This window comes from Etheostoma cragini, chromosome 20 (assembly GCF_013103735.1).
Source record: "Etheostoma cragini isolate CJK2018 chromosome 20, CSU_Ecrag_1.0, whole genome shotgun sequence".
Lineage (NCBI taxonomy): Eukaryota > Metazoa > Chordata > Actinopteri > Perciformes > Percidae > Etheostoma > Etheostoma cragini.
This window is the reverse complement of record NC_048426.1, coordinates 18133755-18155962: the sequence shown is the minus strand read 5'-3', so window position 1 is coordinate 18155962 and position 22208 is coordinate 18133755. Positions and strand designations below refer to the sequence as shown.

The 22208-nt window shown below is 40.9% G+C and overlaps 5 protein-coding genes across 11 annotated transcripts in view; 3 read left to right on the top strand and 2 right to left on the bottom strand.

Annotated features, from left to right (window-relative positions):
• Positions 1 to 587: 587 nt before the first annotated feature.
• Positions 588 to 4259, bottom strand: tdh2 (L-threonine dehydrogenase 2). Of its 3 annotated transcripts, none has more exons than XM_034857507.1 (9): positions 3830 to 4259; positions 3488 to 3688; positions 2870 to 2912; positions 2716 to 2786; positions 2393 to 2542; positions 2130 to 2302; positions 1933 to 2023; positions 1565 to 1834; positions 588 to 851 (listed from the first exon to the last, which is right to left on the bottom strand). In XM_034857507.1, the coding sequence occupies exons 2-9, from the start codon at positions 3672 to 3674 to the stop codon at positions 706 to 708; spliced, it is 1131 nt and encodes a 376-aa protein (XP_034713398.1). In that variant the 5' UTR covers positions 3675 to 3688; positions 3830 to 4259; the 3' UTR covers positions 588 to 705. The 3 variants fall into 3 exon arrangements, with proteins under 3 accessions (XP_034713398.1, XP_034713397.1, XP_034713396.1); XM_034857506.1 differs by having other exon boundaries at positions 3488 to 3694; positions 3834 to 4259; XM_034857505.1 differs by having other exon boundaries at positions 3488 to 4215.
• Positions 4260 to 4450: 191 nt separating this feature from the next.
• On the bottom strand, positions 4451 to 12287 carry zgc:154055 (uncharacterized protein LOC556036 homolog). 5 transcript variants are annotated; one of them, XM_034857502.1, is made up of 11 exons: positions 10285 to 10927; positions 9925 to 9984; positions 9380 to 9488; positions 9125 to 9200; positions 7562 to 7735; positions 7266 to 7483; positions 7011 to 7172; positions 6214 to 6355; positions 5127 to 5347; positions 4859 to 5010; positions 4451 to 4658 (listed from the first exon to the last, which is right to left on the bottom strand). In XM_034857502.1, exons 1-11 carry the CDS (start codon positions 10436 to 10438, stop codon positions 4558 to 4560), a joined length of 1569 nt encoding a protein of 522 aa, XP_034713393.1. In that variant the 5' UTR covers positions 10439 to 10927; the 3' UTR covers positions 4451 to 4557. The 5 variants fall into 5 exon arrangements, with proteins under 5 accessions (XP_034713393.1, XP_034713391.1, XP_034713395.1 ...); XM_034857500.1 differs by having other exon boundaries at positions 4452 to 4658; positions 9125 to 9250; positions 10285 to 10926; XM_034857504.1 differs by lacking the exons at positions 9925 to 9984; positions 10285 to 10927 and adding an exon at positions 12178 to 12287 and having other exon boundaries at positions 4452 to 4658; positions 9125 to 9250.
• fam167b (family with sequence similarity 167 member B) lies at positions 11574 to 13482 on the top strand. The gene is made up of 2 exons (XM_034857508.1): positions 11574 to 11924; positions 12286 to 13482. Exons 1-2 carry the CDS (start codon positions 11625 to 11627, stop codon positions 12547 to 12549), a joined length of 564 nt encoding a protein of 187 aa, XP_034713399.1. The 5' UTR covers positions 11574 to 11624; the 3' UTR covers positions 12550 to 13482.
• A 3252-nt stretch (positions 13483 to 16734) lies between these two features.
• The window catches only part of lck (LCK proto-oncogene, Src family tyrosine kinase), a 13384-nt gene continuing 7910 nt past the window's right edge, over positions 16735 to 22208 (top strand). Inside the window, exons 1-8 of the mRNA XM_034857731.1 lie at positions 16735 to 16976; positions 18694 to 18806; positions 19401 to 19467; positions 19855 to 19945; positions 20729 to 20827; positions 20958 to 21061; positions 21406 to 21555; positions 21643 to 21795. Coding sequence (XP_034713622.1) covers positions 18699 to 18806; positions 19401 to 19467; positions 19855 to 19945; positions 20729 to 20827; positions 20958 to 21061; positions 21406 to 21555; positions 21643 to 21795 — 772 coding nt within the window. The 5' untranslated portion in view covers positions 16735 to 16976; positions 18694 to 18698. The remainder of the gene's footprint in view (positions 16977 to 18693; positions 18807 to 19400; positions 19468 to 19854; positions 19946 to 20728; positions 20828 to 20957; positions 21062 to 21405; positions 21556 to 21642; positions 21796 to 22208) is intronic.
• Positions 18451 to 22208, top strand: part of pabpc4 (poly(A) binding protein, cytoplasmic 4 (inducible form)) — a 34233-nt gene continuing 30475 nt past the window's right edge. The window contains exons 1-2 of the mRNA XM_034857730.1: positions 18451 to 18466; positions 21132 to 21134. The gene's annotated coding sequence lies outside the window, so the exon portion shown is untranslated. The remainder of the gene's footprint in view (positions 18467 to 21131; positions 21135 to 22208) is intronic.

Sequence of the window (22208 nt, the reverse complement as noted above, 5' to 3'; positions counted from 1 at the left end):
TATTTGATATTGGTGCTCAATCATAATTTAAAATAACACTTTTGTCAAAAAGAAAAAAGGCAAACATAAAGGCTTCCTGCTAGATGCCATAGCAAGGGTAGTGGGATTGTATACAGTGTGTGATATTTATTTGATAGACTGTATATTATAAAAGACTGCCTTTAAAAATAGCCAGAATCCGTGGTGAGTCATTACAGTCCAGAGTTAACTTAGCCAGCCATTCCAGATGATCCTGGAATCAAAGTGTCCAAAAAATGTGTTACTCCAAGTGTGCAACTGGTCCATATTGTATTAGACATTTCCATAGACATTGTAACATTGTGTCCATAGATGTGATTAGCATGGCATTTGGACATCTCTTTTTCTGTTCTGTCTGAGGCAATTTGTGTAAAGTGATGCTCATACCATGATAACGATTAAAAACAACAAAGATGGAGGAAAGGTTTGACAGTATATTATTCCCTAAAAAAGACTGAAATACGTGCGTTTTTGAGTGCATGTATATGACATCTCACTGTCCACTGTATATATTTAGAGCATCTGACTGAGAATTCCTACTTTGCTTTGCTCAGCTCATGCTATAATGTTCCAGAGTAGCGGAGGATACTGGTTGACAACTTGAAAAGTGAAGAAAAAGGAAGTGTTTGTAAATTTGAAGGAAAGTCAGGGGTAGGGCATCGGTCCGTCTTTGTGGAGCAGGTTTTGCTAGCTGACTGGCAAACCCTCGCTTTTCCTCTTGTCTCGAATGGAGCGCAGCATGTCTGACACCAGCTCGTCAAGCCCGAAGACTGGTGCCCAGCCCCAATCTCTCCTGGCGTTGGAGTCATCAAACCTCACCGGCCAGCTGTCCGCTGCAAAATGACAAGCAAGATGACCACATTACTTCCATCATAACATTTATAATTTAACAATAGCGATATCAATGCCACATATAATTTCAAAATAACAAGATACAACTTAAAGGTCCCATGGCATGAAAATATCACTTTATGAACATTAATATAAATCCCCCCAGCCTGCCTCTGGTCCCCCAGTGGCTAGAAATGGCGATAGGTTTAAACCAAGCCCTGGATAACCTGCTCCACCTTTGACAAAATAAAAACGCTCAGATAGGCCGATCTGGAATCTTGCTCCTTATGAGGTCACAAGGGGAAAAGTTACATGCCCTTTCTCTGCTTTGCTCACCAAGAGAATTTGGTCTGCCCACGAGAAGAAATACATGAGAAAAGAGACATCATCGCGTTCAAATGAGCAAAGTAGCAGTTGGTCAACCCTATTATCCTGATGTATTTATCAAATACTTTTCCAATTCTGAATGTTTTATTGTCTTTCTATATTTCTTCTGTACTTTTTGTTGTTGTTGTTCTGTATTTGTCTTTGCAACCTGACTCAATGACATTGAAAATGAGGGTCGCCCCTCAATGATCACTCGAGGATAAATAAAGTTTGAATGACTGAATGTTCTTGAATAATATAACTCCTTGAGCAAGTGAAAAAATCATCAATAAATCAGATGTACCATCCCACACAGATTTTGTGTGTTTGTATGTGTATCACTTCGTACCAATGGTTTGGCGGACAGAATCAGGATTATAGGTGACTTTGAGGTGAGGGAGATGCTTGCGGATTTCTTGGGCCACCTCTTCTGGAGTGAAGCTCATGGCGGCAATGTTGTAGGTACGCAGAGACAGCTGGCAATCCGGAGCCTGCATAAACTCTACAGTGGCACGGTGGCAGTCGGAGATATGCATCATGGGAAGGCGGGTGTCAGGACGCAGGTAGCACTCATGGTGACCTGTGCTGAGAGCATCGTGGAAGATCTGAACTGCATAGTCTGTGAAGACAGAGGTCCGGAGTGCCTAATCTATAACATCAAGCTGATTACCCTGAATATAGATGTGTGGCATGTGCAGATGTGAAGTGATGCGATACCTGTTGTTCCTCCTCCGGGAGGTGTGTTGACTGATATCACACCTGGGTAACGTAGGCAGCGGAAATCCAGACCATATTTATGATGAAGATACTAAAGAAAAAGACAAAGAATATTGAGATAACTTAAACATTTTACGAATGGATGTATCCGCATACTACGTGCATGTGTATGCTTGTGCATTTGGAGATAGACACACCTCCCCCATCAGTTCTCCATGCACTTTGGACACGCCGTAAATTGTTCGAGGTCTTTGGACACAGAGGTCAGGGGCCGGGTCACGCGGAGAAGAGGGACCAAATGCTCCAATGGTGCTTGGGACAAAGAGGCGCAGGCAGTTCTCTAGGGCCAAGTCCAGCACATTATGAAGACCTAGATGGACAGCAGAACATACAAAGTGGAATTTAAACACAATAGTCCCTAAAGATGTGGTACATGTAAATGTGTGTCTAGTCAGCAGACCTGTGATGTTGATCTTGCGTGCCAAAGCCACATTAGCTTCACCAACAGCACTTAGGAGAGCACTGTAGTGAATCAGCCAAGTGATACGATAATTTACAATCAGTTCTCGGAGATGTTTGTAGTCCAACACATCAGCGTATACAAACGGACCTATTAGGAAAAGAGAAGAAGGTGGAAGAATCAATGAAAAGAAAGTAACCAATGATTTAAACAGCGGGGAAATAAGCTGTACATTCTGTTCAATGTAAATTGAAGAAGGATGTAATTTGTGTGAGTAAAACAAAACACTGAAGGTGAAAAAAACTGGATTTGGTTTTGCATACCACTGCTGAAAACATCAGGTGGAGGCTTCTTAATGTCCGACAGGATTACATTATCTCTTCCGTACTGTTTCCTAGACATAAATACAAGTATGATGACATTCAAAATTTCAAACACATTTGACTTTAATATCTCAGGAATTTCTATATGTCTTACCTCAGTATCTGAGCCAGTCCCACACCTAACTGCCCAAGACCACCTGCATACATAGACAAAGTTTAATATGTTGGTGTATCAAGACAACATTTGGAGTTTGGTACGACAATGGTATCAATATTTTTGGTGCACCATGCTTCAGCTTTTTGTTTGTTCCAACGCTTTATCCTGGGACAAAAGTGACAGCAGACTATTATTCTCCCCAGAGTCACTCATTGGCTCTTTTATGTCACCAGCATTGTCTGTACGCACCCTATTGTGATGAGTTAAAATGGGATCCTGCTCCTGCCACAGTGAAAACAACTCGAAAAGAAAAAAACATGTGTCCAGTTTTCCACTCATGTCATTGATGCCACAAAATGCAAATCCATCCTAGTGACTCTCTTACATTTATTTAATTTAAAACAGGATCTGCTTGGAAGTGAATAAGTCTTTCAACTGCCTAAAAAGGTACCATTGAGTAAGGCACCTTAACCCCTACTGTAACTGCTCCGCGGTTAACAGTACAAAACAATGGCAGCTTCACAGGTTCAGTGTTTGAGTAGCTGTTGAAAAGTCCACCTTTCTTTCTATCTTTAGCTATTATGAGTTTATGACAGAAAATGGCATTTGCATTACCCGTGATGAGGACACGGGGGTTTTCTTGAGGAGGTGGAGGGCTGCAGGTCTCACGGCTGTTCCACCTGCTCATCTGCCTGGGCAAAAAGCAGAGGTTGCGACCGGGAAAACGCCGCGCCCTGCTGAGACAACCTCTACAAAACAGGCCCAGCGCAGCCGCAATGGGTACACAGACCCCCGGTTGCATGTCAAGCAGCAGTCCTTAGAAAATTTAAATTAAACCATAACTGATGACACAGAACCTCTGCATTGTGGTAGTAATCATTGAGGCATACACAGGTGGAATAGAATAATATTACAGACACAAATTGAACTTAATGACAAATAAACAAACATTTTTACCTGGGCTGACAAAACCAGAAATCCCAGACAGATGATTCTTGGTCCAAAACCAGCCAATGCAACTTAGGTTAGTAAACCCCAAACTATTTCTCTGAGCTAAATCACAAAATAAGAGCTGATAAGAGACATTAAAATGTCAGAATTAAAAGATTCCAATCCAAGTTGTCAAGATTTCAATTCACTCAGTAACCACTCGATAAATAAGCAGATGTAGAAAGTCTCGCTGGGCTATGTGGTTCTTGTCCACATTGTACACTCGGGGCTCTTGACTAAACAGGACTACAGTCTCCAGCTTGCAAAGCTCTATGTGTGCAAACATGCAGACTTGCAGTGTAAAGGGATTTGTATTGTGAAGAGAGTTTAGCTGAGCTTAACAGGACTGGGAGGTGTGTCAGTTATACAACCTTCTTCTATTCATAAAATCCATGAGTTAATATACTCCAGAAAATATTTTTTAGAAAGCAAAACATACCAAAACATCAAAAAATATATAGTTTGTTAAGCCCTAAAATATGATGTGAAAATATGGAGGTCTAAACTACATCAAATGATATCAACAATGAAGTTTTTTTTATACAGTTTTTTATGAAAGAAAACAAATCACTGTACATTAAAACTAAAACAAGTTGTTACAAAATATCTACAGTCAAAAGGCATTGCACATTATCATTCCTTCAAAAAACTTGTTCAGGCTGAACATTTTTCCTCCTTCACGTACTGACAAAGCCTCAGCTGAGCGCCAGATTCCCCCACTCAATGACCATGTTCCTTATTTCCTCCTGGGCCTCTTCGAGGTGGCGAGCCTGTGGGGTCCACCTCAGAAAAAAGCCTTAAGATAAAACATGGGCTTGAGTCAGCATCAACGCTTCAGAAATAAAATCCCAGAATCATCAAAGTTAGCAACACCGTAGTCATACAACTCTAAACAATGAAAGCATTGAGCTTACATTAGATGATGTTGAATGGGCATCTCTGCTAAAAGTAACCAGAGAAAGAAGAAAAAAATGAGATCATGTTTGAACACATCACCTCTCCAAAGCTGTAGGGACTGAGGGTGGACTGAGGGCCAGATTGCCAGCTCAGTGGGCTCATACAGGGGATTAGAGTAGCAGTCTCTCTCCTTGGGCCTTAACAGTGCCTGGAACAAACAGTGAGTGTTCTCCTTCAGTCCTAGAACACACCTGAGAGGGAAAAGTGAGGTGAAATGTCACCTTGGACGTAAATATTATTTGTAAGAATGAAACTGTTGAGCTTTTTGTCAACCATCAATTCCCCAATGCTGTGAAGTGCGACTGACCTCTCCTGATGGCTGTTACACAGGAAGGTGCCATAGTTAGATGCGTAGGCCTCAGTCGCCAGCCTCAGAAGCAGCGCCTCAGAGAAGCCCAGTGCCAGGGGGAACTGACGCCACAGCTGCCACACACAGTCCAGCAGCAGCAGGAAGACGGGGGACTCCTGCTGGAGACGGGCATGGGAGTAGGCCGAATGGGCACAGCGCTGCTGGAATGGATGTCCTGCCTGGAGAGAACAATACTTACTCATATAAACATGCATACAGTAAACACCTTTTCCTTTTCTGAGGCCATTCCAACTTATTAAAAGGGGCTCATGCTGGGGCACAGTTGAACTCTTATGACTTATGAATCAATTTGTACTTGTGCTTTGTAAGTTGGTTAGTCAGTGTACTTCATTCTTGTCAGCCTTTAACTCTAAATCCTCAACAGCTACTTTCCTCCATATTATTTAATCTTCTGAACATGAGATGTCAATTTTTTGGTGAGTTTTTGGTTGGTCTGTAAAACTGAAAATATTGTTTTCTCTTTCCTGTGAAGAAAAACCAAATTAAGTGTTCTTTTTCTTTTAGCTATGAAAGCTTCCAAACAGTGGATTATAAAATATTTAAGGATGACAATCACAAAAATTAACTCCCCTTAAATATTGACAAATGCTGCACTTGAGGCAGAATTGTTGGAGAAGGTAAACATTTGGAAGTTGGAGTTGAAGAAAAGCAAGTTTAGTTAAATCTGTGACCTCTACATGCAGCACACTAAATTTGAGTTTTTTTCTTCAGCACATTTCCTGTTAAGGGTAGATTGTGGCGCAATCTCCTTTCAGCAAGAGATTTGGCCATTACCACATATGAGAATGTGCTTGAAAACCAGTTGCCAGCCCCGCAGCAAAACTGTGAATATTAAAAGTAACAAAATTCAATATGCCCTGCCTTTGGGGCATGCTTTAAGGTCTTAATGCTGCTAAAAAGACTAAACCTGAACATTAAGAGTTGCTTAATGTGATTATCTTTATGTGTTTCAAAAAATTATTCCACATGTACTAATTAGACATTTTTGTACATACACATGTATGTGTACAGGTGATACACTCACCTGTACCCACTCCCGCTCCAGCAGAGCCAGGAAGCCCTCCAGGGTGCGGCAGTTTGGGTCCATGATGAGCTGAGCCAGAGTGCTGATGAGCAAAGTGGAGTCTCTCCCTTCAGAGCCGTAAACCAGAACTGAATGACCGTCCCTGGCAAAAAAAACCAATGGATGTGCTACAGTACAGCCCTGTTCCTCTATGTATGTAAGACAAGTCATACATGCATTTATTTAAACAATCACAATTTCTCTGTTAGAGCTGATAACAGGCTTTATATCAGTGAGATGTGTCTTTGATATTTGAATATTTTTTTAACTTTGCTTTCCTTCCCCTTCAATTTTACTGTTAGTGAAAAACGTCTTGTCACACACTGTCCCTTTAGACAAGAATATGTTTTTGAAAAGAGCTAAATGCACACTTCGGTCATCAGGCAGAAGCCTTTTAGCTGTACCCAGAACAAGATCCAGGTCCGGTGGGGGAGCCTTCAGTTACTGTGGTCCTGCTCTTACGAACAAGCTACCTGAGGACCTTGGGTCAGTCACAAATTCCACATTCAAAAGCAAACTCAAAACCTGTTTTAATTTCTCAGGAATTTATTTAATTACAGTATTTATGTGTATGAATTTGTATGGTCACACTTGTATGTCTTGTTGTTGTTGTTTTGGTTAATAGACTTGTGTATTCTTATTTCTATTCTTAATGTAAAGCACTTTGGGCTTACGTGTAATGAAAGGTGCTATACAAATAAAATTGACACTGAGTGTAGTGATTCCACCACAGATACGCAGCGTGGGTTTGGTCCTACCTCTCCACACACTCTGCCAGCAGACCAGCAGTTGACAGGGCAGTCTGGACATGAGACAGCCACTTTGAATTTTCAAGTTTACTGAGCCAACGGTCCATATTTTGGTACTCGTCACCACAGGCCTCCACTAGTTTAATTAGACTCTCCTGCAGTGCTTTACCCCTGTACACGCATAGAAAGACAATGAGCTGAAGTAGGTTAGCTTGATGGGACATCATAAAATGGTGAACAGCATCACCCATACTTTTCACCAACCTCTCCATTTGTCTGTTCAGTCTCTTCCAGCTGCTATAACATGTTTTGGACTCAAACCCTCCGCCTGTCATGCGGGCCTGCAGCGCCTGCTGACTAGAGCGTGTGTCAATTATGTAACCTTTGTCTGAGCCTTCAATCGCAGCCTGGAGGAGTTGCTCATCTTCCCTGCAGCGTTTCCTATTGGCTCCAGTCAGCGGCTGACTGCTGCGCATAATTACCTGACAAGTTACGTTACAATTGTTTAGTTGCATGTACAAATTTCAGTCTAGCAGTGGAGACAAATGAAAGCCCCTCACCGTGCCGTTCTTCCTATGGTAGTAGCAGAGGACAGGAAAGCGTCCTCCCTGTCTGAATTTGGCCACCTTCTCCAGCATGTCATCGTCTATGTTCTTGGGGACGATGACAGCTGGAGGGTAAGAGGGACACACTAAGTAGTCTCTGTTCACGGTGCTTAGTCTCCACCGATCATGCTGCAAACAGAGGAGAGAGAGAACGATGAAGGCTGGTCACATTGACGGTTTGGAAAATGTGTACTTTAATACACATGTTACCTGCACACAGCAAATTCATGTTTACGACCCTTCACGGGCTGTAACAGCTTTATGTCTAAGGTTACAAAAGGGAAACAGGAAATCAGCTCCAACTCGAGCGGGTCCACCTTCTATTGCACATAGCACTTGATCACTGCTGATTTGCTCACCCTAAACCCTAGTGGGCAAATAAACTTTCTCTTTCACTTTTCTTTTCCATTTGTCAAATCATTTAGGTGTAGAAAAGGACAAACCTAACAGCAATATTACAATTTCACCCAGAATGACAACGTGCAGCATTGCAAGAACAACACCCTTCTTACATCTGTAGAATACATTTAAAGCTACAGCCAGGTGGCAGTTATCTTATCTTAGCTTAGAATTAATACTGGAAACAGAGGAAAACAGCTCGCCTGTCTCTTTGTAAAGGTAAACAAACTCTGCCGACCAGCAAATTCGCTAAAGCTCGCTACTGAACATGTGCTATTGTGTGGGTTCAACCCATGTAAAAACTGAACTGTAAAAATGACAAGTTGTGGTTTTCTGGAGTCTCGACTTGTTGCCTGGCAACCTTATAATAACGACCAGATTCCAGGAGGACACACCTGTCGGCCAAGAACTAGCGCAGCAAATAATCTCTTAATTGTCTACACTTTGGTTTTTGTTTTGGAATAAACAATTGAGATATAGCGCGTAAGTGAGCTAAGGTGGTGATTACCTTTGGACAAAGCCAGGCTAGCTGTATCCTCTGTTTCTTGTCTTTATGCTAAGCTAAGCTAACCATGTCCTGGCTGTAGCCTCATATTTAACAGACGGATATTGTGGTATCAATCTTCTCATCTAACTCTAGAAAGCGAATAGGTGTATTTCCCAAAATGTCAAGCTGTTCCCTTTAAACTGTATTTGACAAGCCACAAGCTCAACTCTCATGGAAGTGGCAGGAATCAGCCGGACGGATGTGCCTAGACACGCAAGCGCCAGCTGTTTTCTTTGTTCGAAGTAATGTCACCAGGCCAGCCTGATGAAAACTAAAGATATCCATGTTCTGGGAACACTGTGCCTATCTGTCCATTAAGTATGAATTCAAACTGTGTTTAGCACATTCTGAATTTAAGGGAAATCAAATGAAAGCTAAGCAACAGGGATATCCTGAATCATGACCCCTGCATTCAGTTTCCTTGGAATTTCCTGTCATGGGGTTGTTGGATCACTGTTGGGATGAGTTGCATGTGACACTGTGTGTGTGTTATATGTTTTGTCCATGTGTAATTATATCCATGTGCAGCAGAAACAAGTTTGGAAGATACGGAGTCTTATATGTTTGCTTACAAGTTCCCTCATTTGACTGTAGTGCTTTTCAGGGGACGAGAGACCCCACTGGTCCGGCAGGTGGACATCCGAAGGTCTGTAAAAGAAAGGGTACATCTCTGTCACACTGTCCAGACAGGACAGGGTCTGGAGGAAGAGACAGAGGGATTGAAGAGACTGTTATCAGATGTAGGCTAAAGCACAAACAAGTGCAATTTATTCAAAGAAAGTATGAAAAATTGCATTGTAAGACAGAAAATATATATTTCCTTATACCTCAATAGAGCGTGCAATGTTGAGACACTGCTCCATGCCTGGGATGTCAAGCTGGAGCACGAGCAGATCTTTACACTTGATAGTAATCGTCCCTGAAGATCCAGATATTCTACACACACACACACACACACACACAAACACACACACCCTCACCACTATGATTCTAGAGCAAAACAATGTAAACAATACCCCTGTGGCTGCTCCCCCTCTCAACAGCCCGTGTATTGACTAGCTGTGTAGAAAGTTTGACTTGCAGCTGAAAAGGAAGGCGAGGCCAGTCAACGAGGCTTTCTCTTGCTGAGAAATGGGTGTGAAACTCCCACTTCTCTGCTGCTGACCAAGTATATACAGTAGCTACATGGAGGGATTTCAGCAATGCTTAGGCTTTCTTGAAGCTAAGAAAAAGCTCATAGCGGCAAGCCCCACATGTGTGTGGCAGGGGGGTGAGGAAAGAGAGGATGCTGTAATCAAGTTAGCAAATTTCATCCTTCAGCTCTGTGGGCACTAAGAGCAGCAGATACATGGCAACACAAATGATCTCCAACCTTTTTTGACTGTTGTCTGCATTAGCGAAGATGCAGGAGTAGGCCAAAAGGTTTTCCACACTGGTTAAAAAGATTGGAAGAGGATGATGGAATTAAACATTAATTAGACATTAACTGACAGCTTTGGTTGATTAGTCATGATGATAAGTGTGATTAATTGTTTGATCAAGTTTGTGAGTGCTAGAAAGATCTATAAACCCATTTTAAGTGATGCAATTAAGCAATCAAATACAGTATAAGGATGTTAATTGATCATGTCCTGTTTTTGGCAACTTGGAAACAAATTGAAGCAAATAGGCTACATGCTGTTTTACATCTTAATTAAACTAGTCTACTTGGCAAGATGTTTGTTGCAGTTACCTTTTCTCAATGGCATCGATGTTCCTGAGGAGCAGCAAAACCTGGCGACAGCTGCCCTCCTCCCGGTCGGAGAAGAGCAGGTGGTGGCCGGTGATGCACAGGGTGCCCCTGCTCGGCGGGTGTAGCGGCTGTCGGAGCACAACATCCTCCACATTCACGGTCTTGATATGCTCAGAAAACTCCATCAGCTCCACTTCACAAAGCTAAAAACCCTCCGCTGCTGGACTTCTGTTACTGCGCAATTAGGGCCAAATCACTTCCTCGCCTCTCTTGTAATTAAAAAAAAAACGAAAAAGTGAAAGCTTCTTCCTCTCTTCACTAGTTAGTTGTGTAGCAGAGCACTCTGTTTGCTCGACGGTAAGCAGCCCATAAATAGATTCATTTTTTTCTGAACATAGTCAGACCCTTTGTGTTGCTACAACCTCGCACCGGTGGCTGACCACGAGAATGCTCTGGAAACGAAGATGTGTTGCTTGATACCACACAAGACGGAAGTGCACGTTTCCTGAGAAACAGCGCAGAGCTGAGATGTGTCACATATTGCTGGTAAAAACTTTGCACATCATAGGGGAGAGTGGGAGAGAAGCGGTTGTGATGTGCTTGTCATATAACCAATGGCCACTAGATGGCAGCATAGTGTAATCAAACTTAGAAAGCTGGTCTTAGATCACGACCCCAAGCGTAGTCTGGCATAGTTCAGTGGTAAGTATTTGAGTATATGTTTGACTTATAATACCACAATGTAAAAATGCGTACAGTAAATATAAATAAAGACATTACTTTAATAGTTCACTTAGTAGTTGTAGCCTACATATCATAGCCAATACATATCATCAGCACAATGTGATAGGTGGGCTATATAGCCTTTTTAAAGTAAAAGCACTCACATGCAGAATGCCCATTTCATGGTTTTGTAATACTTTGAAATAACATATTAACCCATAATATGATATAGGTTATGGGGTAATATGTTATCGTATTGGTATTACTTATGGTCAAGAGTGCAAGCATCATTTCAGTGTTTCTACATTTATTTTAAATTATTTTTGCATCATATTTTGTAAGTTTTGTATAGCATGTTTATCTATTTTATGTGGCCTGCTTTTACTTTTGATAGGCAACTTGATAGTGATAGTGATAACACCTCTGCAGGACCTTTAATGGAGTATTCCCACACTGTTGTTCCTTGTTACTACCATCTGGCTTCCTTAAGACCAAGCGCGCCCCTCTGTCCTCTGCGGTATGGGCGGTCACTGCTTCTTATCTCCCTATAAAAGGACCTGTTGTGCTCCAATCGCCAAACTGCCAATCCAGAAAGCCAACTGCACCCCACTGCGCCGATGGAGTTTAAAGAGTTTGGAGGAGAGTCCACCGAGGGAGACATCGAGGATCTGGACAGCGTGAAAGCACTAACAGAAAAGCTGAAGTTGCAGACTCGCAGACCGTCCTACCTGGAGTGGCAGGAGAGAGTTGAGAGTCGACCGTGGAAGGATCGTTACCCTGCAGACAGCCAGGACCCGGGAGGACAAGTCGTCTCCATGCCTGCAATTCTAAGAAATGAGAACTCAGATCTGGTTGTGGGCAATATATGTGGCTTTGATACCATTGATGATGCTTTGGAGTTTCTGAGAAAAGAGCTGGTGAGGGAACATTTTATTTTATCCAACGATCTATTGATAAGATAATGTTGCAAAAAGTGTACAGTTCCCTGCATAGGTGTGAAACAGATGTCTATATCCCTACTACACCTCTAAGGTACATAGTCAACTCCTCATGAAGCCCTGTTTTAAACTAGGGGATATAATGACTCACTCTAAGCAGCACTGATGATGTGTGTTTTCTCACACTCAGGCTGCAGCCAGTATACATTCCATATGACAGTGATTTACACACCTTGATAAAAGGATGAAGAGCAATCCACATCCAGACTTCCACATATTTCCTGATATCTCAATGATGCTCACTTTTCTCTTCAACCTCCCTTCCTCCCTTGCTCCTCAGAGGGAGATGCAGGTTCAGGACAACCGTCTGGCCCGCCAGCTGATCCGTCTGCGTGTCGAGATCCACAGGCTGAAAGTGGAGCAGGTGTGTGGCCGTCATAAGGAGATGCTGGACGATGCCACATACGAGTTGGAAGAGTGTGGCGAGGAGTCGGACCTGCTATGTGACATCCCCATGAAGGCTGCCTTCGCCCTGTCCACCCCGCTCAAACACCTGGGCCTCACCAAGATGAACATCAACTCCAGACGTTTCTCACTCTGTTAATAACCCTTTATACATGTTTCTGAGGATGCTCCATTGGCCGCCTCTGTGTTGTGTTGGCTAGATTTTAGACTTATTTCCTCATCAGGAGCTGTTGATAGAGTGGAGAGTTCCTGCCAGCTATTGGTGCCCTGGGTAGAAATGAAAATGAATGTGCACCTTGGCTTGTCATGCATGAGGAAGCCTCTGAGTGCAGACCTGTAAGGGCACACGCCCTGAATGCAGACACACCTTCCTGCTGGACAGAGTCCGGGCTGCTCTACTGTTGACTGTTCGTTGCTACATTTCATGATAATCACAGTCTATAGATGAACTCTTAGAGGTAGACTGAAATGTACAGAAAGGAATGGGCTTTATATGTTACGCCTTCTTCTTCTTCTTAGTAATTTGGTATTGTAAAAAAAAGTTTCATTTGTGCCAAAGAAGTGCAAAACAGTTACAGGGAGAGTAATGAGTTGCTAAAAAAATTGCCATAGAAGAAACTCACTTTAGAAAAGAAGCTTGATGGTCACAGTACAGGAAGGAGCTTTTTTAGACAGGTCAGATAACTTTACATCAGCGGTTCTCAACCTTGGGTTCAGAGCCCAGACAAAGGGTCGCAAGCTAATTCAGAAGGAACCACAAAAAACTGATTTTCTCTAGTCTTTACCTCTTTTTTTAAGGCAAATTGCTGAATTATTTTATCGCTTCTGCCCTTTGGTCAAACTGGTTACATCCAGTGATGAGGGGATGCACGTAGATATTGTTTCATTTTCTAGAGGTCACAAACAAAAAAGTGTGGACCAATGCCTGCGTCACTAATATTTTTTATCGATTAAACTAGGTGTGATAAAAGGAAATGTTGAGCAACACTAAACTGAGTCCTTTTACAGCAACATATTCCAGCTGTTGAAGCCTTCACCGGGGCACTGGCCATCCCCACTTCCCTCAAAGGAAGTGGGAGGCCACCCTCCAGCAACTTTACCCCTCTTCTTTACGAACCAAGTATATCTCCTTAGCCTCAACCACTGCAGTGGCAGGACCCAGGAGGCTGTGCCTAAAGCAATTTGTTTCCATTACCATATCCAGATGCTGCAGAGCACGAATTGGAAAATGTGGCTGGGCAGTGACCAACTGTATTTGGTTTGGGCCAGTTAAATGCATATTTTGTAGCTTAATATTAATATTATTATTGAGTGGTATTTTACATTGGTTGCAACTGTTACATGCAAAAAAAGTAACCATTAACTAATCCAAGGCTGCCCAATTTGGGGCCCGTGGGCCAATTTTGGTCCGTGCTCTCTTTTTTTGGCTGCCATGGATTTGACATGCTCATGCTTATTCTTCTCTTATTTTAAAAGTAAAGACTTCAAAATGTACATTTTTTGCAGTTAAAAAGTACGTAATCTAAGTTTAACGGCAATATAAAGCACAGTGCTGGAAAACTCTCCATTTAAATTACATACGTACGTTTGGTCTACTGAAAATGCCAAGAGTTATGTTATTCTTCAACATCAACATTTATAAACAATTATCTTTATTTTTAAATCATGCTACTGTAATATGAATGTATTTGACAAATGAGTGTAAAAGAGAAATGCCTTAAAATGTAACTTTTTTCATGCACATACAACACAATATTAAAGAGACGTTGCCATTTCTACGTCACTTGGGAATGTTTTATTAGCATTTAAAAAGTTTTTATTACATGGTTTTAACTTTACATGGTTCTAACTTTGGGTTCTGTGCATGTGTCTATGCATGCTCTACTATCAATCTTCTCCAGGCTAAATGTCACCACACACTCCGTCAGATCTGTCCCCGTCATCCATCCTAGGTCTTAAGGCCATCCTGTCTCGTCTTTCCTGCCACTAGACATTCATGACCTGGTATGTCCAAACATAAGAAAGGGGCCACAGAGGCACATGCAGAACCACAGACATTGATGGAACTAGTAAAAAAAAACAACATATATGCCTCGGTGGAGTGCAGCCGCTGCGTAAAAGTAGAGCACAACTGGGACTGTTGACATGATCCTAATGTGTTATACTTCATGTCACGGATGACCTCACGTGTGACGTTGGGCCTCAATAGAGGAAATGAATGTCATATGGCAAATGCACAGCTCGAGGTATTGTACTTTAAGGCCTCATTCTTCAGTGAAGGCTTTTACAATAAAGCTCTGCAGATTTGAGATTCTCATGCCATTCTGCTCTACCATGCAGATAGTTTCACTTGAGCTCTTCCCCCATATCATACCACTTGCCATCCCATGAGCAGAAGCTGGTTTTAAAGTGTATTTATTGAAACAAAACAAACAATGCAAGATATTTGAATTGGTTAACGACATGAGTGTTTATGAGTAAGCATTAGAAGCCAAACAAAAGCAGCAACGCTCAAATGAATGAGGCCAACACCTGCATCGTGAAGCAGGGCCGTAGGAGGCTTGGAAAACTTTCTGCATATTTATAGTATCTTGATTCAATTGCGTAACAGAATGTGATTTCCAACCACGTTTAGAAGTAGCGAAAACTGTGGTCGAAGGGAAACTAGGAATACCCTTAACCTTTGCATGGTGTTTGAGTCTGTGGGACCCGTTTTTAATGTTTGCTTGAAGAAAGTATGGCTATTTATGATTTCTTCTAACTCAAACTCATTGGCCTTGGCTCACTTTCCTTGAAGAACATAAAATAGAACTTATTTTCAATGACTGCACTTGGTACACCCCCCCTTCACATAACTACTACACATCAGGTAACATTTAAATGCATGTGCTATGAAACTTTGTTGTATTTCTGAACCTGCTATTCTCACACAAAGTTACAAAATGGTTACATTTCAAGCACTTTTACCTGTTCTGATTAAGTTCTAAGAAATCCACCACCAATAAGGATAAAAAAATATTGGTTTAATTTTTTTTTTAACCTTTTTACCACAAACAAACAAAAATGATCCTATGGTCATAAATGTGATCTCACAGGGTTTAATGGCAAATACGAACCACAAATCAGTAATTGAGCTAAAGTAAACATCTATTGAGTATTTTTACATAAATTGTCATGACTGTATTGATTTTAAAGCCTAATAATGTGGTGGGTCTACCAGACCGAGGAACATTGGTTGTGGAAATAAAATATGAACACCACACAAGGGTTAAAGGCTCATTAGGCCTCCTAAAAGCTGATCTCCAAAATAGTGAGGCCCTTCTAGGTATGTGCCAGTTGATCCACGGTATTACTCCATCGCATTAATGAGGAATTTGTTTTTATGATGGTAAAATGTTGATGAAATGTTATAATGATAAAATGTTTGTAACCAGCTTGCTAAAAGAGTTCAACCATCCTCCAAGATTGACACTCTCTCAGTTATGTGCTTTAACGGAAAACGAGTGAGCTCAGGTGGCTTCATCAAGTGAGACTTAATCTATGCTGTGGCAGTCTTCTAAGCACATATGTCTGTGCACTTCCTGTAAATGCTTGGACTGACTTCCTGCCGATGTGTGCTCTGTCGCAGCAGCCGTTCACCACAAGAGAAGCGATGCGGCCCACAGCAGAGTTGTCTGAAAGGCGTAGAAAAGTGTTAGCACTCAGAGACTTGTTAAATTATGTCTCGTTTCTAAATAGGATCATGGTGTGGCCTCCATTCAACAAAGAGTTTGGTTAAAAGTAATGATTCGTAAGAGGGTCATCCACATTTTGTCTATTATTTTCCAATTTGACTTGGATGTGAACATCAAAGCCAAAGTCTATTTTTAAATGACCTGCTGGCCACACACACAGTAAACACAAACCACAAATGGCTAAGTTAAACTTGTTGACATTAAAACACAGGAAACATAACGGTCCCCAATGGCTAAAATTGTATTTTGTGCAAATATGACACATTGTAATTATTTTTCATACTGCTCAGATCAGCCTGTTTGAAATCCTCTATCCTATCAAATACTCTCTTGCAAGGGATTAACTGGACCACCACGTCACCTTAAAGTTCACAGATGCACAGATGTCACACACAAAAGAAAAATATATAAATATAACCTCATCACTGTCTCACAGTCTACCATTGACTCCTTTTTTTTTTTTACCTGTATTGGAAACATCTTTGGGAAAGGAGCAGTCCTGACCCCTATAATGTTCCTCCTGCTCACACACAGCTGCATGGCACAGCACCTGTTAGAAGCCTGCAGAGCAACCCTCAACCTTTCAACGACAGGAAACTCTCTGAGTCTCCTCCACTCCTCTGAAGTGTGTGACACACATCAGCACTTCTATCGAGTTTGTTATAATAAGAGAAGCAGATGATTTCATTTTCACACCTGGGCTCCAGTGGTGAAAAACTCACTCGTTGCTAAGTATCTCTTTTTAAAAAAAGACAATCATTTATCAAAGATTATCTCTATGGCTGCACGAAAAATCTGATATTGTTGGACGCTTGAAGAGACATTTCAAGAGGTGAGTTTCAAACTTGAGCAGTTATCAGTGTTACATAGGTTTAGAATATAGAGAAGGAAAATATTGTGACTAAGGTAGACATCCATTATCATTATCGGTTCTTTGTTAACATCATTTAAAATGTGTTACATTAATCAGAGGGGTTGATTGCAGTTGGTAGAGTCTTTTGAGTTTATGTAATATATATGAAAATAATTGACATGTATAGAGTAATAAAAATGTCCACACCCAGAAGGCATGGCCGACTAGCTAAAATCCATATTTAGTTGTTACATGATTTAATGTTTTGGCTAATATTAAAACATATTCAGCACTGGTTGTGTCACTGTCACTGTTGATAATTATCAGTAGTATAAAAAACACTGGCCAACATAAGAACAACAGGATGCTTTCTCATTGTAATAAAATATGAATTTGTATCTCATTAATCCAAAATCAAATTAAACTTCAGGCATTTATGTGTTTTTAGAGACACAGCTGTCACACAAACTTGACTACATGGAAGATAATGAGATAATGGAGGTGATCATGACTGGATGTGAAGACAAAAAAACAAATTTAGAGTGTGAAATGAAGAAAAACAAAATAGGTGCAACAACAAGAAAATCTTCATCAAAATGTATTTTTTTTTCCTTTGTAAATACAGTTTCTTTGTTTACGGTATGCTCAATACTAGCCAACAAGCTTTACTGACAATTGTCAAAAAATGTTTACAGGCCACACGACCATCTACATACCCACAATACTTTGCAAACAATAACACTCATCAGTATTTGTTCGGAAGGGCTTTCAGCTGCAAATCATAAAAAGAAGAGGGTAGCCCACCGGTGGTAAATACTGACTTTGTTTGTGTGACTCCCTGAGTGCCGGCCAGTAGGAGTAGGAGTGATAATAATTCAAGAAAACTCTGGTGATCCTCCTAATTCGTTCCTCGGGGACTCTGTACAGTGGTGGGTTGTTGTTGCCAGGTCAATCCTTTCCAGATTCTTCTCACGGCTCTGAGCCTTTGGGTCAGACGGCTGCTGCGATCAGCCCACTGACCCGGTTCCATGAGTGGCCCAATGGGAGCTAAGTAAACTTAAGAAAGCCAGTTCGTACAGTGGACCAGTGTAAAACATAATACAGAACACGTCACACTGGATTATACAAGATTAGTATTTGTAGAGTTTTATGGAGCCTACAGTTACAGCCTACAGAAGAATTAGAACATGAAAATGCTGAATGGATTGACAACAATGTAGCTGTTTGTCAAAGTTCTGGATGTGATTTTATTTGACTGTTGTGTTCAGGTTAAACAGTGTCAAAAGAGTGTCATAAAAAACAGCTTTTGCAGATGATTGGTTCTTAATTTACAGCCTAATTAATTACTGAGGCTCTGTTTTGAGACAAGGCTCTCAGTCACATCCGATTGAAGCAGTTTTCGGAAACAAAAACAATTTGTGTCTTCTGTCAGTGTCACCTAGTAATCTTGGAACGGCCATTTTAATTTTGTTAAGAGTATTTGATGTCCATAATTGAAAATGCAGTGCATGATACCTGAAAACTGTCTTAGATTAACATAAGAGACATTTATTTGGGGACACCAGTCATCTAAGATGCAGGCAAAAAAGAAAATACCGTCATTAGCTATAAAAAAAAAACTGAGTAGTTATTATTTTATGACCACGTTGATGTCCATTATACCCTTAAAAAAATAACTCAAACCTCTAAATTGCAGAAAAGATGGGATGTAACTGTAGTTCGGACTATTCAGACGGCGAGTGGATTGAGAACCTGGATGAAATCTGCGAACACTGCAACTGCCCCATACCTCCCCAGTCATGCAATCCAGTAAGTGTACATGGACATTTTATATGTGCCGGCATGTACTTGTGTCAGTACATTGTACATTGCAGTGTATGAGTCTGTGTGTAAGTGAGCTTTACATGGGTGACTTTTGGTAGTTAATGTGGTTGAATGTGAATGGTCACTTGGAGGACATGCACAAAACTGTGACTGCAGTACAAGTGAGAAGGATCAAACACAACATGGGCTCCCACCCTACTTTTCACGTTGTGTAGATTATGTAACCATTTCCAAGAAAAGGGTTATAACTTACATACCTGCGAGGGTAGTTGCCTTTTGTGTTTAATTTAATGGGAGAGTAAATATTACCTCAATGTTTTTTTTTTCCTCTACATGAGTTAGATGTCTAATGAGATCAGAAATAAAGGAGAAAACCACCTGTGGTTGCCACAATACACGAGACATTTTGTCTGGGAGAATAATAGATTGACATCTGCGTCATAAACCAGAAATGTGCATATCTTTTTACTGCAAATGTAACATATGATAGTACATTGTTTTTCTGCATGAAGATTCTTCTATTGTTCTTCAGTAAGCTGAATTTAAGATACAAGTCTAACCTTGTTTTTCCCTCAACAGTACACAGACCAGCTGATTCCATACAGTTACCCATCACAGCATTCACCTCCTACGTCTCCTTTACCAGGTGAGAAGATACAGAACATTGTTTCTGTGTGTTTAATTATCTACAGGTGCAAGTAGTGGTGGTAAAGTAAAGTAGTGTAGAAACAGAATGACAGTAGTAGTACAGATAGAACATATAAGTAAATATTAAGTGTGTGATACATTTACACATTTCAAAGTGTTATGTAAAGTATTATTAAATGTATAATTGAATACATGCAACAACAGTAATAATACTATATTGGTAATACTACATTAACTTTTTATTTTCTTCACTATCTCCAATTAAAATAAAAATTACAAGTTTATTTTACATCTCCATGTATCGTTCCCATATTTTAATTTGTCCTTATATCATTTTAGTGTTTGCATTTTGTATTCTGCTAAAATTACAATATTCCTTTTGCAGACAACCTAGTGGTGGCCATATACAGTTATGAACCCAACCACGATGGTGATCTGGGATTTGAGAAGGGAGACAAACTTAAGATCATCAACAAGTAAGAGCGGCTGGTTTAGCATTTAGTAAAGCTTGGTAAAAGACACTTCTCACAAAATTTCCGGCAATCACAATTTTCAAACATGAATATGTGTAGTATAAACTTACACCCACGAGACCTGAAATTTGTGTCTTGGTTTAAAGTGTTGGACCACTATGTACAGCAACGTAACCCACGTGCATCCTTGCCACCGATGTTAATTATGATATACAGCTCCAAAACCCAAATCTGGGTCTTCACAGGGGCCTTGTGATCTAAAGCACATATCACCTTGCTCTCGGCCAATGTTTTCCTGTCTCACTATTCAGTGAAAGCAAATGTGTAAAAATTGTTTGCTGTAATGGAGTTTACTTTCAAGTGATCCATTTGATGACAATTATATCCTCAGTAATATGTCTGGAAATGTTTGGGGGTTACAGTTACATGAAGATGAGTAATGATTACACACATAACCAACTACACAAATAGATTATAACATTTTCCAGTTTTTTGACGATTTCTGTGAAAATATGATGATTAATTTAGATTTTAGCAAGGACTACTCCTCTGAAGAATGTCAAAGCAATATTCAATATGATGAAATGTAGTTTGTGACTTGTGGTGAGCATCTCTAATCTGTCTCATCTGCTAATTTGTAAGAAAAGACGTTCAGTACCTGCCCGCTAAGTGTTGTCATGTACATCACAAAAATCCATTTTGCCTGTGGGGGGGGGGGGGTTCATTGAAACTGCCTTCATTCTGAAGGTGTACACATTCATCATTGCTGTGTCTTTTGATATCCAGGGATGATCCAGAGTGGTATTTGGCAGAGTCTCTCACCACAGGCCAGCAGGGCTACATCCCGTACAACTTTGTTGCAATGACCACAATTGAGACGGAACCGTACGTCATACAGGAAACATAAATGCTCTCAACGTCATGTCACACCATTTCTTATCATGCATGCTGTGTCCCTAAGGGAAGGGAAGTGGTTAGCTCAAAGTTTGAAGCATATTGTGTGTTTTTGCTGCAGGTGGTTCTTCAAGAACATTTCTAGAAACGAAGCCATGAGGCTCCTGCTCGCTCCTGGGAATACCTTGGGCTCCTTCTTGATTCGAGAGAGTGAGACAACCCAAGGTGATCTTTTTTCATCATGGCGTTGACTCATTATGCAGTCTACATATAAAAAACGTTTTGATTTCACAAGTTAGTTTCTCAGAAGTAAGGCCTTCCACTGTTGGCCACATTTGTTTATTTTTAGACATGGACATATTTGTGCTGGAAGTGCTGGAAGTATAAACACTGCTAACCAAACTAGATGCGTAACAAATAAATATTCTTTTGTACTGTAAAGCTGTATCCAAATGCTACACATAAGGCCACCAATTTGACATTTAAACTTAACTTGATTTGTGAGTTTCAGATATTTCAGATGAAATCTGCATCATCTCACAATAGATTGTGCTCCCTCTTTGTTCCAGGATCATTTGCCCTTTCAATCAGGGACTTGGACCACAACACTGGTGAAGGAGTCAAGCACTACAGAATCCGCAACATGGACAGCGGTGGCTTCTACATCACAGCCAAGATATCCTTTAATTCGCTGAAGGAGCTCGTCCAGCATCACTCACGTGCGTGCAACCTCTTGAAGGGATTAGTAAAGATTGTTGTGGGGTCTGAATGATTCTAAACCTGTCCCTCTTCTCTTTGTTGTCCAGGTGACGCAGACGGGTTATGTACAAAGCTGGGGAAGCCATGCCAGTCGAGGGCACCGCAGAAGCCTTGGTGGCAGGATGAGTGGGAGATTCCGCGTGAGTCCCTAAAGCTGGAGCGCAGGCTTGGGGCAGGACAGTTTGGAGAAGTCTGGATGGGTGAGTGACAGAGGAGACATGGGGTATGATGATATTGGAAGAGGACTGATTTCTTAACTTAAAAGTGTCTATTTTGTACATAGTAGCTTGCACCATTTTGCACAGATACATCACATGTACACAGCCCAGTGACTCAATCAAGTTGTGGGCTGCTAGTTTTTCCCCCTGCAGAGTATGTAGAACAGTCTTACTTTTAGGCTTGTATGAGCAGGTTAACTGGAGAATGATGAGAAGTATTATCCCTGTTATGTAACATCAGTCAAACAACATAAATCAAACTTTGAGAGCTCACGGATTTGAGGAATGGTCTCTTACCAATACTTGAATGAATAATAAATAATAATATTAATAGTAATAACAATTTAATAATTTATACTCTTTAGTGATACCCTATGGGTAAATTACAATGTACA